The following is a 17,058-nucleotide window of genomic DNA, read 5'->3' on the forward strand; positions in this document are numbered from 1 at the left end:
TTTTTGGGTGCATGAGTTGGTTTAAGTTTAAGCTCTCTCATTTCTATGGATTTCTTCCCATCAGAGCCAGAATGTAAATGTGGTTGCTGGCTGGTGGCTGGCAGTCACTACACACCACAGTGTTACGGGACTGATAGTCGGGCCTGACGATCTTGTGACGTTGTGTGTAACACTGTAGACATCTGGTTTAGCCAGACTAGTCAGAGCTGACACATTCATTTTGAAAACCTTTTATATGTCTTCTTGCAAATGAAAAGTTAAACTTGAGCAATGAAACGCTTCACTGCTCAATTCAATACACTCAGGGGTTTTGCTCATACTTGGTCCTGGTAGTGGTTATGACCGGTACTGTACTGTAGCTGCTTTTGTTTGATGAATGTCAGCAAACGTTAGCTAGATATTGTTCTATATATATATGGACATTTCTGAGGATGTTTACGGACTCTTCTACACTTTTGCTACTGTTACATTATGTTTTAGCATAGTTACACAGAATTGCATTAAACATGTTTTATTTTGAAGGCTTGAACCTGGACAGATAGCTAAGGAAGTCTGGATGCATCAGTATGCATCAAACAAAGTGCTTGCAAATAAGAAGATCTGATGAATTAGACAGACAATAATGAATGACAAAATAAATGTTGTTCTTTGAATTAATATGGCATTGATTTCACTATCCCATTCACAAAGCTGCTTGTCACATGGTCAAAATTCTTAAATATAAAACTACATCACATTACATGAATTTAGCTGATGCTTTAATCCAAAGTGATTTACAATAATGCTTTCAACCATGTGAACAACCCCAAAAAGTACATGAATCAGGCTAGTACTTCATCAAATACGCTTATCTAAACTCCGCTTGTGTTTTGTCCACTGTTTAAATCTGTCCTTGTATCTCCCCAAGGCCTACGAAGTATCCCAGCTTTCCAAACCTCACGTCTTCTAAATAAAAAAAAGCAGGATTACACGTCAATTAACAGATTAATGAGGTTTTCTGTACCACAGGCATACGAGACATTTATCAAGTGAAAACTAAGAAGTTGTTTTGGGAAAGCTTTGCCAGTACCTACTGCCCTGAGGCCTGCTTCGGGAGACAGGTACCAGTCACAGCATGTCTCCGCTACTGACACACAGAGGTGTGTGTGTGTGTGTGTATACATATAAGTAAGTAAGTACTTATGTGTGTGTGTGAGTCCGAATGTCTGTGTCAGCAGACTTTAGAGTTCCCACACCTTTTGATCCTTTACTGTACAGTATGTCTATGTGTGGCACATGCATGGCCATAACTGTGACCTCTGTGAACTCCAAACAAGATTATGAACTTAACATAATTAGCTCATTAGATTTCTGATTACAGACACCATACTATCTCAGGCTATATATCACACCTTTTTTTAATTAGAGGGCTTTACAGTAACAAAGTTGCATCAAGACGAGGCTGTCATTTCAATAAAATCAACTTATAGGAGGTTATATTTGAAGAGCGCTTTGGCAACCAGCACATTCCTTACTATTACAGTCATTAGCAGAGCATTAAAACACAAAATCTGTCAAATAAAGCCTGGTAAAGCCCCTGTCAACGCCACTTTAGATGGCTGCCCGCAGGCCAAACAAATATCCTTGGATGCCTGGCAGTTTTTAATACAGTAAACACCAGAGAGACATCTTTATCCCGCTTCAAGTTCCACCATGCCACAAGCACAGATAAAGTACTAACTAGAGCCCGACCGATATATCAGTGGGCCGATATTAGGCATTTTCCAAACTATCAGTATCGGAATTTATAATGGCCGATATATGAATATTTAAAAAATAAAATAAAAACGGATGAAACACCCTTCAACCATGTTATGAGTGTTGGCGTTGCATAGTTTTTCCACCAGAGGGCGCTCTATAACGTGCCTGTTGGCAACACCCGTGTTTAACCCTTTAAGTTTCATCTTAAGCTTGTATTTTTATTAAAAACATTGTTATCGGAACTTTGATATATTTCGATGTTCCTCTGTTCTGTTGTGACAATAAAACACACATTTATTTTTAAACTGCATTATCATATTATTTTAGTGAGGACTCATAAATAACGTTGAAATAACTAATGTTAGGGAAATCTGTTTATGTTTTGTTACGCTTTTCTGGATTTTCTTTCAAATATATATCAGCTGATATATCGGAATATCGGATTTTTAAATCACCAAATATTTGTATCGATATCGGCCTTAAAAATCCGTTATTGGTCGGGCTCTAGTACTAACTGGTGTGTCCCCTCTATCACATGCACATATCACTCTGCACATCTGTTTTCCATTTAAATGCCAAGGATATCAGTCAGTCACACCCTGACCCTCTTCTCCTGATTTATGTAAAATGCAGCACAGGCCCACTTGAACAGAGACTGAAAAAAAAATCTGTAATGTAAAGAACTACTTGGCAAGGGTGACCGCCTGTCAAATCTCACAGGCAGAGCAAGCTAGCAAAGGCTGTTTAACATCACCAAACTGCACTTTTTCACCACTGTAAAACTAAGTTAACTAAAAGCTTGAACAGGCTCATGAAAACTAGTTAGCAAGCAAGCAGAGTGGTCAAACAGTTAATTAAATGTAAACTGTTAGCTAAAAGTAATGGATTAACAGTTGAAATAGTTAGCTTAAAGTAAAGGATAAACAGTTTAAAAAAATTAGCTTAGTTTGCTGAAAACAGTAAACATTGTTAGCTAAAAGTAATGAATCAACTGTTTAAATAGCTGGATAAAAGTAACAAATAAACAGTTAAAATAGTTAGCTAAAAGGAAACAGTTTCTTTAATTAGCTGAAAGCAGTAAACATTGTTAGCTAAAAGTAATGGGTGAATGATAAAATAGCTAAACGTAATGTTAAAAAAAAATTAAATAGTGATGGATAAATGTTGAAACGTCCACCTTCTGCATCTCCTAGTGGTAGTAGTACAAATATAAACTTGAGAAAACCACCTAAGCAGACAGTTCACTTATTTAAAAACATGCATACTGTAACAATATCCACTTTGATATAGTTAACAGCATTGAATATTATCCAGTTTAAAACATTTGTAACATTACTAGTGGTGTCATTGAAGGGGTACTTGGATTCATCTGACAGGGCTGCGGGGCTACATTAGGAACCACTAACCACCACCAAGAATGACAAATCGTTGCCGATATACAGCAAAGTGTCTCCATTCTCTGTGGGATAAAAAAATACACTCACCGGGTTGTCAGTCTGATTGATGCCGAGCAGGAAGACGAGCTCAGAGAAGAAGAGCGCTGCTACCAGGTTCCTGTGGATGGCGTGGAGGTTGGAGCGGATCCGGCGCAAGAGGCACAACAAGATGAAGGTGAGGAGGAGGAGGAACATGGAGACAGACACTGTGGTGTAGGTGACAATCTTCAGCGGGAGAACATCACCATGCTATGGAGAGCAGTTCCAAGACATCACGTCAGAAATCAATAACAAGGCAAAAGGTAAAATATAGCAGGCTTAATTGGATGTTTGATATCTATTTGGCAGTACCTCTCTCTTGGAAATGTCCATGAGCACGGCGAAGCTGGTCATGTGGTTACACTGACAGCTAATGTGGCTGTTGTTCCTGTTGAGCACCTCACAGCCTTTAGCAGACCAGCCGCCTGTACCTCCGATCCTAAACACACCAGCACACACAACACATAGAAATTTACAGCAGAATGCAAAGTAAAAAAAAAACATATTATTATTAATGCTGTTTTATCTGCAAAAATTATTCTTTTAGGTCTTGAATTCCCTTTGGGCATGCATGCATGTGTGTGTGTGTAGTTGTGTGAAGTCCAACTCACGCGATGGAGTGGTTCCAGAAGACACACACAGGTTTGGTTCTCTCCTCCGTCTCAAGCATGGTGTACTCCAAGGTGATGGGGGTTTCCAGGATGGGAGGAAGAGGCGGACCCTCACTGTGCACCGTGGCACTCACTATGGCTGTGTTGATTACTGGGCGGTTGGGGAGCCTGGAAAGACATGAAAAAAAAAATTATTAATTTAAAGTTTTTAATCACCCACAGCAAGTTTTTCATTTGTTTTTATGGCTTTATCACACACACACACACACACACACACACACACACACACACACACAAAATCATAACAGACTGAAATCTTGTTTACATTTGCTCATATTCTCCGTTATCCTTTTGTTAACTTCTTATTCTTATCTTGGTGACATATTCTTAGCAACTTTTTCTCTTTCCACACACGTCAATAACACCCTCGCTGACTTTGTGGTCAGTTTAACACTGAATAACTACACAGAATTTTATAGGCAGGCACTGGTAAAGTGGTTCCTTTAAACACACTTACAGTAAATATTATGACATGTATTAACATTAAAGATTCAACATGTTCATGGTTTCTTCAAACGTTTACAAAATGTGATTCTTTAAATATATACACTGGTAAGTACAGTTGGTCTGCACTCCCTCGTGTTCAGTGTACAAATGCCAACCAATAATGCTGTGTCACGTATGGCACTGGGAAGGTATTTGACGGGGAAGTCGTTAGAAGGGCCTAAACTTTAACTGTCAGTAGTCTACCTCAGACTCCTGCGGTCAGGGTCGTATCTTTCTGGGAGGAGCTTCCCTAGTGATTTGTACACTATCACCACGGCAACCGGCAGAGGGGCAGCTGGTTCGAGATGGCGCCGTCTCCTATCGGACACTGTGTGCTCCTCCTCCTGTGGGGGGTCGGTCTGAGTTGGAGGGGCCGGGGTGGGCTCAGCTGGGAAGCAAGAGATGGATTGACAGACTGAGACGGGAGTTGAGTATTATTTTTACACATTTTAAAGCATAAAAAGCAACAAATGGCGTGATTCGGCCAGCACTCATACCTCTGGGGCCCTGTGGAGTGCGGAGGTTGAACTGGGGGAAGTGGACGGACGATCCAAGATCTTTGGAGTAAGCCTCCTGGATGTCCTGGAACCGAGGCAACGTGGCCCTCTCCGGGTCCGACACATCCAGGTAGTCCACGGTTAGAACTAGATAAGTGGCAGGAAGAAGAGGAGACAGAGGCACATAATGAGGACGATATCTCAGATGTGAGTATGTGTCCCAGTTACACATGGTGGGATCACAGCTTCCCCACTCACTCATGTTGTTGGTGACGATGGTGAAGGGTTTCAGGTAGGTTTTCCTGACGTTCTGTGCCAGCGTGTTGGCGTAGTCCTCGAAGTTGCGGAGCAGGTGGGCGGTGCCGCCTTCAGTCTTCTGGATCTGCTCCCAGTGCTCCTTGGTGTCAGGATCCAGTATGGCGCTACCTGCTCGCACCAAGTTCTAAAAAAAAAAATAAAAAAAATCCAAAGTTAAGCAAATGTCATGAATGAAGCATTTATTATTAGTATTGAAGGAAAATGCGTCATATGAATATCAAATAGACTAGTAATAAAGCAACGGTGGAAATATTAGATAACCACAGATGATCAAGTTGCTCTCCCAGTAAGTATCAACCAGTGGAGGGCAGTGTGCCACCAGTGCTCCCAGTGCTACAGACTGGGTTTCACTAAATTAAAGCTTTAGGATCTTTTCCAATAACGTATTGAAGTTGGAATCCACCCAGGAGAGCCTCCAGTGAATAATCACCGAAACATTTTGTAAAAGTTGATCTGTGCATTTTCTTTTCTACCTCATTGAACTCTGCATGCCTCATGGCAGTGAGGTCGAACCCTGCCTGCCGGCTCTCGTACTGCAGCACGTGATTCAGCAGCTGGGCGGCCGTCTTCACGTCGTTGCCGTAGTAACGCTGGGTGTTGTTGGTGGCGCTCTGAAGCAAATGCACAATAGTCTTGGAGCGCTCACTGTCCATCCTTGAATTGTTGCGCCGCAGGTCCTCATTCTGGGAAAATAAACAGGAGGGTTGAGGGATGGAAAGGGAACGAGAACGAGCAGGCCAAGGCAAAGGCAAGCTGAGTGGGTGCGATGAAACATAATAGAAATTGGTCAATCCCAGGATTAGTGGAGCTTTGAGAAGTTCACGCCTCAAGTATTAGGTTCAGGTTCAAACACAATAGGTGCAATACTTTGTTTAAATCTCCCATAGACTTTATTACACTTTTTTAAAGACATATCCGTTCCCTTACAATGCATGTTGTTGTTTTTTTAAATAACTACCAGTAATCATCGTGACTATTCTTAACAGAGACTAATAAAAATAAAATAAAACTATCAAGTTTTTAGAAATAGAAAGCTTTAGTTTAGAAATAATTCATTTTTCAGTTCATTCAAAGGGTTTCATAGACCAAAGGGTAGGAGTTATCTCAGCACACATTTACTCCTTCAATTTCAGTTAAACCATAAAAAAATCACTGAGTAAAAGAATTTCGGCTGAAAGTGACGGTATAAATGTTTTAGTTTGTCAACCACTCACCAGTTTCTTCAGATGGGAAAAGGTGATGGTGGTGCAGTTGAAGAGCTCAGGCGACAACCAGCCCTTCTCATCGCTGCAGTGGCGAATGGCAGTACCTGGGAACATACAAATAACAGAAAAGAAATTTGAATTAAGTTTCTGACAAGTGTTTCACAGAAATACAGGAGGCAGCCAAGTTAAACATAATAAAATAAAAAAAAAATTTAAATTTCCATTTCCTTTCAGTTGCCCTACGTCACTGGTGAAGGGGTTGTTGGGGCTGTATGCAATCAGAATGGAATACCTACAGATACTACTCATGGCTTAAAAGAAATGGAACTGGCAACCTTATTTTTGGGGTTAAAAAAAAAAAGATTCAATCTATATTTTTATGTCCCAAACAGCTACACTTCAGTCAAAAACTGTGTTGAATATGTGAAACGGTTATATACTGTACCTGAACATTTTTTTAAAACACTTCCTGTCTTAGTGGTTTTAATATTTGAAACCACACTGACTTGTTCCAGTCTGATTCGGTTTGAGAAAAGACTTCATCCAAATGCAAAGTCTCTTGAAATGCTATTGTTGCAAAGTAAGAAACGGCTGAAGGACTCGCCAGTTGGAGCTAAGGGAAGGCGACGAGCAATGTTAGCAAATAAATTCCCCAATGAGTCTGGGGAGACAACAAAGGGGTTGCCATGGTGACAGCAGTAACTAGGGGGGGCGTAAACCAAGAAAGTCACACACACACACACACACACACACACACACGGAAGAGGAAGGGAATTACCGCCAGCTCTTAGTGTACATGGTGTTTTTCCAAGAGTCTCTAAAGACAAACCTGTACAGGATTGGCCGATAAGAAAGCTCTGTTGGATTAACGGACCAATTAGGGAGCCATATCACTGTGTTAAGCTTCACAGAGAGTGTGCTTATATGCCTTAAATACATTACCTCACAAACACACAGTCACCCATTAAGCTTAAGCCGCTGTTTCTCAATAACTGTGAATATTTTTGGCACAGAGGTGGGGTGGGGGGGTTTTTCTTCTTTTTTTAAAGCGAGAATATGTGACTTTTGAAAAAAGAAATTAATTTGCAATAAAACAGGAGTCAGGAGTTTTGACACTACCTCGTTCCTAGTCTGGTATGGCCAATAGATTTTAGTATCCAATGTTAGCTAACTTTAGGTTGATATTGTTTTGTGACATTACTGAGTCAGTTAGCTTACTTTATGGATATTTTCCACTTTTGTTAGTGTACACAATTTTAGCATATACTATTAGCCTGTAACTGTCACTTGTGGCCGGGGGCTGCTGTTAGCTAGCTAAACTAAGCGTAAGTTAGCTAAACAAACCAGCGGCCGGTTTAGCTAATCATAACAACTTGAAAATATGGAAACAGCTGGCCTGGCTCTGTCTGATGGCAATAAAAAATTTTGAACTTAACACATACATTTTCCCGGAAATGAGACAAACTAATACAACTGATAAAACTTTGACCGGTCATTGAACTTGATATAAGCTTTACCATTAGTGGCCTGCAACTCGTCTGATCTCCATTCATTCAAAGTGGACCACACACTGTTTTGAATCAATCCACAGCTAAATAATTACTCTGCATGTTGCTTTTGTCATCAGAGGGATTAAAAAGCACTCACCGATTGATCCTTTGGGACAGTTCATGGCGGCGGGGCGGCCAAATTTGGTCTTGGGCCACCAGACACCTGCATCAAACGCCTTGGGACAGCCCTCGTACACCACTGTGGAGGAAAAGACAAACAAAAATTATAGTTTAAGTTAAATCTAAGTTTAGATGAGAATATGGTTTTAAACCTGAAACTGGCATTCATTCTGAGACAGTGTAAACACAAACCATTCCCTACACATAAAGAAGAAATGGGTTCAAATTAGTTTTAAAAGCATTACTTACAATGGCCCTTAAAGGAACACGCCGACTTATTGGGAATTTAGCTTATTCACCGTAACCCCCAGAGTAAGACAAGTTGATACATACCCTTCTCATCTCCGTGCGTGCTGTAACACTGCCTGACGGTTCCAGCATTAGCTTAGCCCAGCACAGATCCTGCAGGTAACTGGTTCCAACTAGCCTACTGCTCTGAATTGTGACAAAAGTGACAAAATAACACCAACATGTTCCTATTTACATGTTGTGATTTGTATAGTCACAGCGTGTACAAAAAACAACGTAACATGAGACACAGCCATCTTCTAACAGTAAACAAACAGGGAACTATATTCCTCGACAGGCTTGCTGCGAGCATATCACTCCGCCCAAGTACTATATTCTTCCGCCTGAGAATATGGTTCCTGGTTTGTTTACAGTTAGAAGACGGCTGTGTCTCTTGTTACGTTGTTTTTTGTACACGCTGTGACTCTATAAATCACAACATGTAAATAGGAACATGTTGGCGTTATTTTGTCACTTATTCGGAGCAGTAGGATTGCTGGAACCATTCACCTGCATGTTCTGTGCTTGCGTGATGCCGCTGGAGCCGTCAGACAGCCTTACAGCACGCACGGAGATGAGAAGGGTATGTATCGACTTCTCTAACACTGGGGGTTACGGTGAATAAGCTAAATTCCCAATAAGTCGGCGTGTTCCTTTAAAGAAGTGCATCATAAACTGAACTGGACCTGAATTTTTACCGCAAAAATGTCCCTTTAAAAAGGTAAACGCCTGCTTTGGTTCCACTTCAGGACGCCACCTACCCGATCCACTCCATATTCATAAACAGACAAACAGACCGGCACAGTGAACTTGACCAAATTAAGCTATTACACAAGCTGTGATACATAACTCATTTTAGCATATCTAGGTTAATAAATCTCCAGGACAAACCAAGCTGGGGCCTGCAGGCTTGTTGGCATGTTTGTAGCTCTTCTTACTGTAGTTGCACACAGCCTATGATCCCTTAGTGTTCCATTAACTCCTAAGTGCTACTATGACACATAACTTCATAACCTGAATAAACTTCTACTTTTGATAAAATGAGCTTATCATTTACACATTCTAGTCTTTACTATTTTCACTGTTTTAGATCATACTTAACCCTTTCTTTAAGTATCATTTCAACTAATACACAAGACATTTTGTCATTACTAAAGGCTGTGGTGACATTAATCGCTGTGTTTGGCGCAGAGCTGACAGATCGGTATGAGGCCTGCCATGGATGGTCGCATCTCAGTGACCCACAGGACATGACCAATCTCGCGCTTGTTTCAGTCTCCCATTTCCACTCCCTCCCTCCCTCCCTCTTACCTTGTATCAGAATGTATTTGACCTTTTAGATCTGAAACAATGTCTTAAATCCACTTGATCAAAAATGAACATAGGAACCATTTAGTCATATAGAACTCCAGCCATTAACAGTCTAAACACGTCCTGAGACTTTGAAGAGCTTCATATTGGGTCAAACAGTAAGCACATTGACGTTAATTTTCTGTTCATGGGAATGTGTTTTTTGTCTTCCATTCATCTCTACTGTATTGTGCGTGTGGAGTCCCATTGCCAAGTCAGCTCAATAGCCAGACTTGCCTCTTCTGCTTGACTGGGTGGCGACAAAGACTTGCAGTTAGCTCAACTGCAGCACCAGCAGATGTGAGCGACAATATTTGTTTCCTTTTGACACTCCATCGATTCAGGCTCTGAGACTTTGTCAACCCGAACATTTAAAGTAACAATACACCCAACTTCTGAAAATATTTTTTTAAATCACTGTCCTAACACAGCAAACTATTTTATTTTCAATTAGACATGTTTATCTGAATTTATGGTTTCACTTTTCTTTGACAGTAGGCTAGTTTGGAAAAGCTGTGGACTTGTTTAACCTATTATTAATTTATCGCTTCAGATATCAGTGAATCAGTCTACTTAAGTAAAAATCAGCTATTTTGCACGGCTAATTTATTGCTGATATCAGTAAGGTTTCTTTTACTTGGAAAAAAAATGACTCAGGCAAGATCATATTTAAAATACATGTAATTACAAAATGTATGGTCTCACATACCCTCGCATCCAATGGGAGTGACCTCAGCGAAGGGGTTGTCACAGCGGTTACACTGACGGCCGATGACTCCCCCTTTACAGGGGCACTGTCCAGTGATGGAGTTGCACGTTCGAGACTCCGAGCCGATTGAGAAACACTCGCAGGGGTAGCATGTGTCCTCGCCTTCTGGCCGATAGTGGTTTTCCTGCAAGACATAGATGATTAATATTATTGATACTATATTTACATCATGAAAAGTTAGCTAGGAGGAAATTTCAATATTTAAAGGTGCTATTAGTGCCTCTTTTAGGCTGTCTGTAAAGCAAGTCTATGTCATTTTTACTGAACATCCCTTCTTTCTTTCTTTTACATTGTCTCACTTTAAATATTGCGCAGAAAACTGTAGTGCTTTAGCTTAAGTCTAAAGTATTCTTTTGCCCTGAGCAAAAAATCAACAAAAAGAAACACTCTTGTATCTGCTATCAATCTGGGAAATGTCAAGTCATGTATGTTTTTACCTTGCAGCGACACTCTCCGGTGGTCTTGTTGCAGTCTTTATGAAATCCCCTGTTAGTATCACAGTTACAGGGTCCACACATGGGACTGCCCCACCAACCTTGAGGACATGGCTTCTCCACTCTGTTATCAAAGACAACAACACATTGATCAAAGTGCCTATAATTGATATTTTACAATAATATTTTTTTTTTATAATAACAATGTATCAACAGAGACTGTGAAAATGTGAAAAGGGGCCACAAAAATAGTTAATGAAGGTTTAAGGCTCAGCACACTTGCATTGTAAAACAAAATGTACTTTTGTTAAACATATAGGTGAAGTAGTAAAAACATAAGTAAGTAACTGATGTTTAGCACAAAATTTCATTTAACGTTGCATGCAACCTCAAAATTGTATTTTTCTAGCAATACTAGATTTCTTTTCTCTTGTCTTTGCCTTCGCGAAACTAATATTGAAATTACATTATAATTACCGGTACATAATAAGACAGTGGTGTTACATTTCTATGATTAAATTGTAACCTGAAACAAAAAATGAACAAAACTGTTTTGGGGTCTTTTGGTCAAAATACAGTGGGGCCATTGTACCTATTTTAGTTCCAGTTATTTAGGAATAAAATTAAAAAAAATACAGAGCAAAGGGATGGTTGATCAGGTTTTAACATTTACTGACTTGGTATCTTCTCCAAAAAAACACACTAAAATCTGATATCTGTTAAGTTTATTACCAACTAAATGCTTTTTATCACCCTGAATCTAAAATAAACTTCCTCTACACTTTTAAGTCAGTCAATCAGTTGTGACTCATTCATACAAACATAAACAGGCTCTCTTTCTCTTAGAGTGAGATGCGATCCCGGACTGAGCGATGTGATCTGATAAGGGACGAGCAGCAGTATGAGGGCAGTCGTGACTAAACACCTATGGAGGATCAGTTAGGCGTGGAGGGGGGAATCCCACATCCTGCTTAAGACAGGACTTGATGCGTGTCATAGGGGTCAGGGTTCAGGGGGAAATTACAGCTTCTCGATAGGGGCTGGCTAATTCAAGTGCCCTCTAAGACAATACTGACAATGCAGAACCAATACACTCCTTTCTGTGAATAGAAACTTTCCAATTTCACCTAATAGTTTACTTTTTTTATTTTTGATGTCTGATCTTTCCTCTCTCTATCTCACACACAGGCATACAATCCCTATCAAGCTCAGATTACTGACTAATAAAGCTGCTCTGAAAGACTCAGGACGTTGGCAACATTACAAAAAGAGAAGGAGCCTAACATAACTTAGGGAGATTAGCGCAAAGTCCATTTGTAGTCTGCTGTATTTTTAACATCTTGATACAAAGGAGGGTCTTGGAGGTAGCATTAGGCATGCAACGCTTACTTCTCCAAATTGCAGTTAAAGACACAAACAGTAAGAAAGGGATCTTACTTGTTTTCACAGTACTGGCCGTAGTGGTTCTGTCCACATTCACAGGTGTAGCCGTGGGAGGAACTAGGTTTGCGAACGCAGGTGGAAACGTGCTCACAGGGGTTGAGCTGGCAAGCATCCACACACTCCTTACCAAAATAACCTGCAGGACACAGGAGAATGAGGAATGACACTCAAACGTCCCTGGGCGATGTATAAAGTTTAATTGGAGTGTATGTGCTTGTGCTAGTGTATTTTACCTGGGTCACAGACACAGGTGTGTGCGCTCCAGTCATCGCTGCAGTGGCTGTTCTCAGGGCAGATGTTGGAGTCGCAGGGGTCGGCCAGGTCGCAGCCATCCTCCACGCGGATCTTCATGCCCTGAGCCATGTTCACATTGGCCACATTGGTGGATGTCTCACCCATACGCACACCCTGGTGGAAGGCACACATTGATGAAGATGGAAAATAGGCAGGACAAGAAGAAAGGGGGGGGGGGGGGGGACAGAAGAAGAAAAATGGTTGAGGAAAAGAAACAAATGCGGTTATGTTTCTTTTAGAAATTTTTACACTTACCTGTATGCAGCCAACAAATCCTTTGCTGACATGGTTGCCGTCTCCAGGCAAACCTCCTACATGAAGAGTTTGCAGCTTCAATCCTGGGAGGTCATTACCGATCTGCACTGACTTCTGCTCAAAAACACAGAATTGAAAATGAGAACTGCTTTTTCTTGAGAACTTGACCCATGTGTACTCCCTTGTCTATTTGCGGTGTCATTTGCCTATACCTGGTACATGCCATAGTCCAGGGACACAGAAGCCATGTATTTGATGTCCTTGCCGTCTTTAATGCTTCTCAGTTCCACCAGCAGGTGGTGCCACTCCCCGTCGTTGACCCGAACTTGGGGGAAGCTCAGTGACGCCACCAGCTGCTGCCTCAGCAACACCTCCATACGGACTTGTTGCTCACTCACCTGATTTGTGGAAAAGACAGTTCTTTTACTTGACTTTGCATGCAGAAAGCACTCTAAGTCGACTGCAAAAAAATTAAGTCAAACTTTTTTCTGATTAAAAGTTTGCACTGTATGCTGACGATGATGCCATGTTCGTTGATAATAATATATAGTGCTGTATACTAAATCTCACCATTAGGTTGATGGTGGAGTAGAGCCCAGCATTGGCCTGCATGAGGGTGCCAGCAGGCTGCCTGGTGCGGAACATGAGGCCCATGTACCATGGAACAGCGACAGTAATGTCTGTGTCGCTCAAGGAAACCAGCGCCTGGCCGTCAAAGAACTGAGGAGATGGCATCCCTGGACAAGAACGGAGGAAGAATAAGGGGGGAAAAACATGATGGGTGATAGTGTTTAAGGATGAATATGTGCCATATTTATATTGAAACATTAGTGTAATTCTTATTAACATATCGGATCACTGCTGAGAAACAATAGTCTGCAGTTCAGATTTTACAGAGATCTGCTGGATTACCTCAACACACAAAAACAGGAAAAAGGAGCTGCTCTGAAGTTAAACCTTTCAGTTTTAATATTAGTTTTTTAGTCATTTTTTACATGGTGCCCTCAAATGGAACTCATGAACTTGTATTTACAACATGGGAAGTCGTGTACACGACTCATGAACGTGGAGCTTTTAGAAAATTTCCACTCATAGGGTCGTGAATATGGACTCTTTCCGTAAACATGACCCCATTTAAAGGCACCATCATTTGTGTTGTCATGTGATATAATTATTTTGTTTTAGGATTACTATACAGTACTTTTTACACAAACATTCAATGTCTAGAGACATTCTTAACATCCACAGAAAATCCTACAGACATGACACATACTATCGTAAATAAGCTGCTGTAGCTGTTGAGAGAGAGAGATCAAGAACACACACGCAAACAAATCTACCCGATCACACACACAAACAACACACACACACACACACACACACACACACACACACAGCAAGGGTCTACATTTTAGCACAACCTACAAAGTGTTTCCTCCTGTATGATCTACAGCATAAACCCTGTATGTTCTCGGTTCCTCAGGGCACATATTTTAACAGAAGCTTTTACAAATACACACACAAGCTGTAATTATGAGATAAAGCACATATTTGTTCCTGGTAACTGGTAGCTAAAGTACAGTGGCTTTAGTCTAAACTACTTGAGTACTTACCAAAGCTTAGTCATACATCAAGTAAAAAAAAACCAAACAAGCCACTCCTCATTTCTGATTTACTTTATTAAGAGTAAGACTCGGTGTGGCTTCATTTAAACTAAATGTGAGCAGGTTAGCATGCTCCATCAATATGCTAACCTGCTCACAGGGAAAAATGCTAACATTGTGATGCTTTGTCACGGCCCTCGGCGTCTCATATTGACTCACAAGGCACTCACGTACACTAAGACGCATGCACAGCCAGACCAGCAATCAAAACACTATATGTTTTACATAACAAATAGTTGTTTACTCTTGCATTAATGTTCAAATGTCAAGTACAGCCTCTTTTAATTCTGCTGGATCAGAGGGAGGTTCACACGGTTCTGTAAAAGCTACAATGTGCGGATGGGAGAGCAGGCACAGCAGCACTTTGACCAGAACAAGTCTGCAGACAAGTCCAACTACAATCCAAACTGAGAATCATTGTCTCACCTGAACAACTTTCACACTTTTTTTTTTTAAATTATTAGGGTATTTACAAGGTATGTTGATTATAGACAAATCTTTAATTACTGCAACAGCTTGTTTGACACCAATCCAGAGATTCAAACTTGAAATACACTTGTCATAACAAGCTACTGCCACCCATGTAGAAGCAAGTGTTTTTCAGTACGCCTATATTGGGCTTATAATCTGCTTTAAATTAGAGTGAAAAAACTCATTCCTTGTCTTTTTTTAAATGGTCTGTACAATTGAAATCTGATCTGATAGAATTAGAAGGAAAACAGTATGGCCAAGTGGGTGACTTCCAGTGGAATTCAGTCTTTTCATGTCTGTCCAGTCGGGATGATTTTGGCAGCGTGAAATTCCACGATAACAAATCTCTTGTTTCTCATGTGGCAGCTAGGTGTGCGAAGCCTCAAACCAAATGTGTCAACAAGCAACAGAGCAGCCAAAACCTCTTCGCTGCTTGCTGTGATCCTGGCCCAGTTCAGATACTGGATACCGGGGCCTGGCACTGGCTAGGCGGCTGCCTCATAGACGAAAGGGCGAGGAGAGGTATTCACACCTTCACACATTGTTTGGAAGCTCGCCCTGAAGCAGGGAATCAAAGTTCTCTCCTTACCATTGAAGAACATGAGACGGGTTATGGAGTGTAAATAACAACACTGGAAAGCTTTGATCGATCGATCGATCCATCCATCCATCCATCCATCCATCCATCCATCCATCCATCCATCCATCCATCCATCCATCCATCCATCCATCCATCCATCCATCCATCCATCCATCCATCCATCCATCCATCCATCCATCCATCCATCCATCCATCCATCCATCCATCACAAAGGACAGCCATTGGGCCTGTGTTTTGTTTCATCCTTTGTCTGGGTTGGATAGGTGAGTCAGAGTTTAATCTTGTTCTTTAATACCAAACCTGAGGCTATCTTTAGTGTCTGTACAGTAGTGAGCTGTAGAGGCTTCACTGTGAATCTCCACCATGGCTGCTCTATGACTCAGAGTGAGTCAGGGGAGGTCCTCCTTATCCCATTTGATCTCCCAAGCACACACTACTTCCTGGAAGTCCTCGAGACACACACACACGCGCGCACGCACGCAAGCAAGCAGGCACGCACACACACAGTGCACATACTGTAGGTAAACACATGCATGTGTACACGGAGAAGCTCACAGAGAAGCATGTGGATACAGGCACATTTGGCCATAGACCCACATGTATCTGAATGCATATGTAAATGCAGAAACACACATGTACAGACACTATCCTGAGAGATTATTCCTCTTCTTACCTTGTTCACAATTCTTGCCTCCGTAGCCGGTTGGGCAGTCACAGCTGTAGGTGTCCCACTTGCTGACACACACTCCTCCGTTCTGACACACGTCATTTGTGCAAAAGTTTTTCTTTGCTGGACAACCTTGACATCAAACACATAAAGAAATAATCTATATATGTACGTACAATGTATGCATATCTTTATTGGCTGCAAAACTGCTCATGGTACACATAAAAAAAAAAACAGCATCAGACTTTCCCTCTTGCATTAAATCAGGTGACCAGGCCACTTGAAAAGAGCAATGTCTCTAACTGCTGCAGTGTAACTCTACTGACTGCCTTTAGTTTACCATGCAGAATGTCTAACCTGCTGCGGTGCCGTTGTTAGCGATGTAGCTGGCCATGTCGATGGGTTTGCTGTCAATGCTGAGGTTTCTCATGCAGCCCACAAAGTCTCTGTTCCTGACTGGGAAGTCCTCGGGTAGGTTGGGAACTCCGCCTAGCAACAGCGGCCCCGTCAAGTCCAATGACCTGCAGACGACACGCACAGAAAATGGATCAGAGCAAAATCCAAAATGTGAAAGAATACACTCATACACTTACTTATAACTGAATATGTGTCAATATTTAATACTTTTACAAACAACCACAAAACTAGAGTCAGGTGTGGATGCAGCACACTAATTTAGTATCTATAATGAATAAACATACATTTCCCCTCTTTGTGGATAGATAATACAAAAAATACTACAAATATCATAAAATAGGAA

General features: G+C 41.2%; 1 protein-coding gene across 3 annotated transcripts in view; it reads right to left on the reverse strand.

The window, feature by feature from the left end:
* celsr1a (cadherin EGF LAG seven-pass G-type receptor 1a) overlaps positions 1 to 17,058 on the reverse strand; it is a 93,761-nt gene that overhangs the window by 10,226 nt on the left and 66,477 nt on the right. For all 3 annotated transcript variants that reach the window (XM_028570848.1, XM_028570846.1, XM_028570847.1), the window contains exons 8-25: positions 16,656 to 16,819; positions 16,305 to 16,430; positions 13,466 to 13,632; positions 13,108 to 13,293; positions 12,896 to 13,009; positions 12,580 to 12,754; positions 12,341 to 12,482; positions 10,907 to 11,027; positions 10,410 to 10,593; positions 8,040 to 8,141; positions 6,402 to 6,496; positions 5,661 to 5,870; positions 5,128 to 5,311; positions 4,870 to 5,016; positions 4,577 to 4,760; positions 3,827 to 3,994; positions 3,528 to 3,654; positions 3,225 to 3,425 (exon numbers count right to left, since the gene is read on the reverse strand). In XM_028570848.1, the coding sequence (XP_028426649.1) occupies positions 3,225 to 3,425; positions 3,528 to 3,654; positions 3,827 to 3,994; positions 4,577 to 4,760; positions 4,870 to 5,016; positions 5,128 to 5,311; positions 5,661 to 5,870; positions 6,402 to 6,496; positions 8,040 to 8,141; positions 10,410 to 10,593; positions 10,907 to 11,027; positions 12,341 to 12,482; positions 12,580 to 12,754; positions 12,896 to 13,009; positions 13,108 to 13,293; positions 13,466 to 13,632; positions 16,305 to 16,430; positions 16,656 to 16,819 (2,797 nt within the window). The remainder of the gene's footprint in view (positions 1 to 3,224; positions 3,426 to 3,527; positions 3,655 to 3,826; positions 3,995 to 4,576; positions 4,761 to 4,869; positions 5,017 to 5,127; positions 5,312 to 5,660; positions 5,871 to 6,401; positions 6,497 to 8,039; positions 8,142 to 10,409; positions 10,594 to 10,906; positions 11,028 to 12,340; positions 12,483 to 12,579; positions 12,755 to 12,895; positions 13,010 to 13,107; positions 13,294 to 13,465; positions 13,633 to 16,304; positions 16,431 to 16,655; positions 16,820 to 17,058) is intronic.

This window comes from Perca flavescens, chromosome 23, assembly GCF_004354835.1.
Source record: "Perca flavescens isolate YP-PL-M2 chromosome 23, PFLA_1.0, whole genome shotgun sequence".
NCBI classification, from domain to species: domain Eukaryota; kingdom Metazoa; phylum Chordata; class Actinopteri; order Perciformes; family Percidae; genus Perca; species Perca flavescens.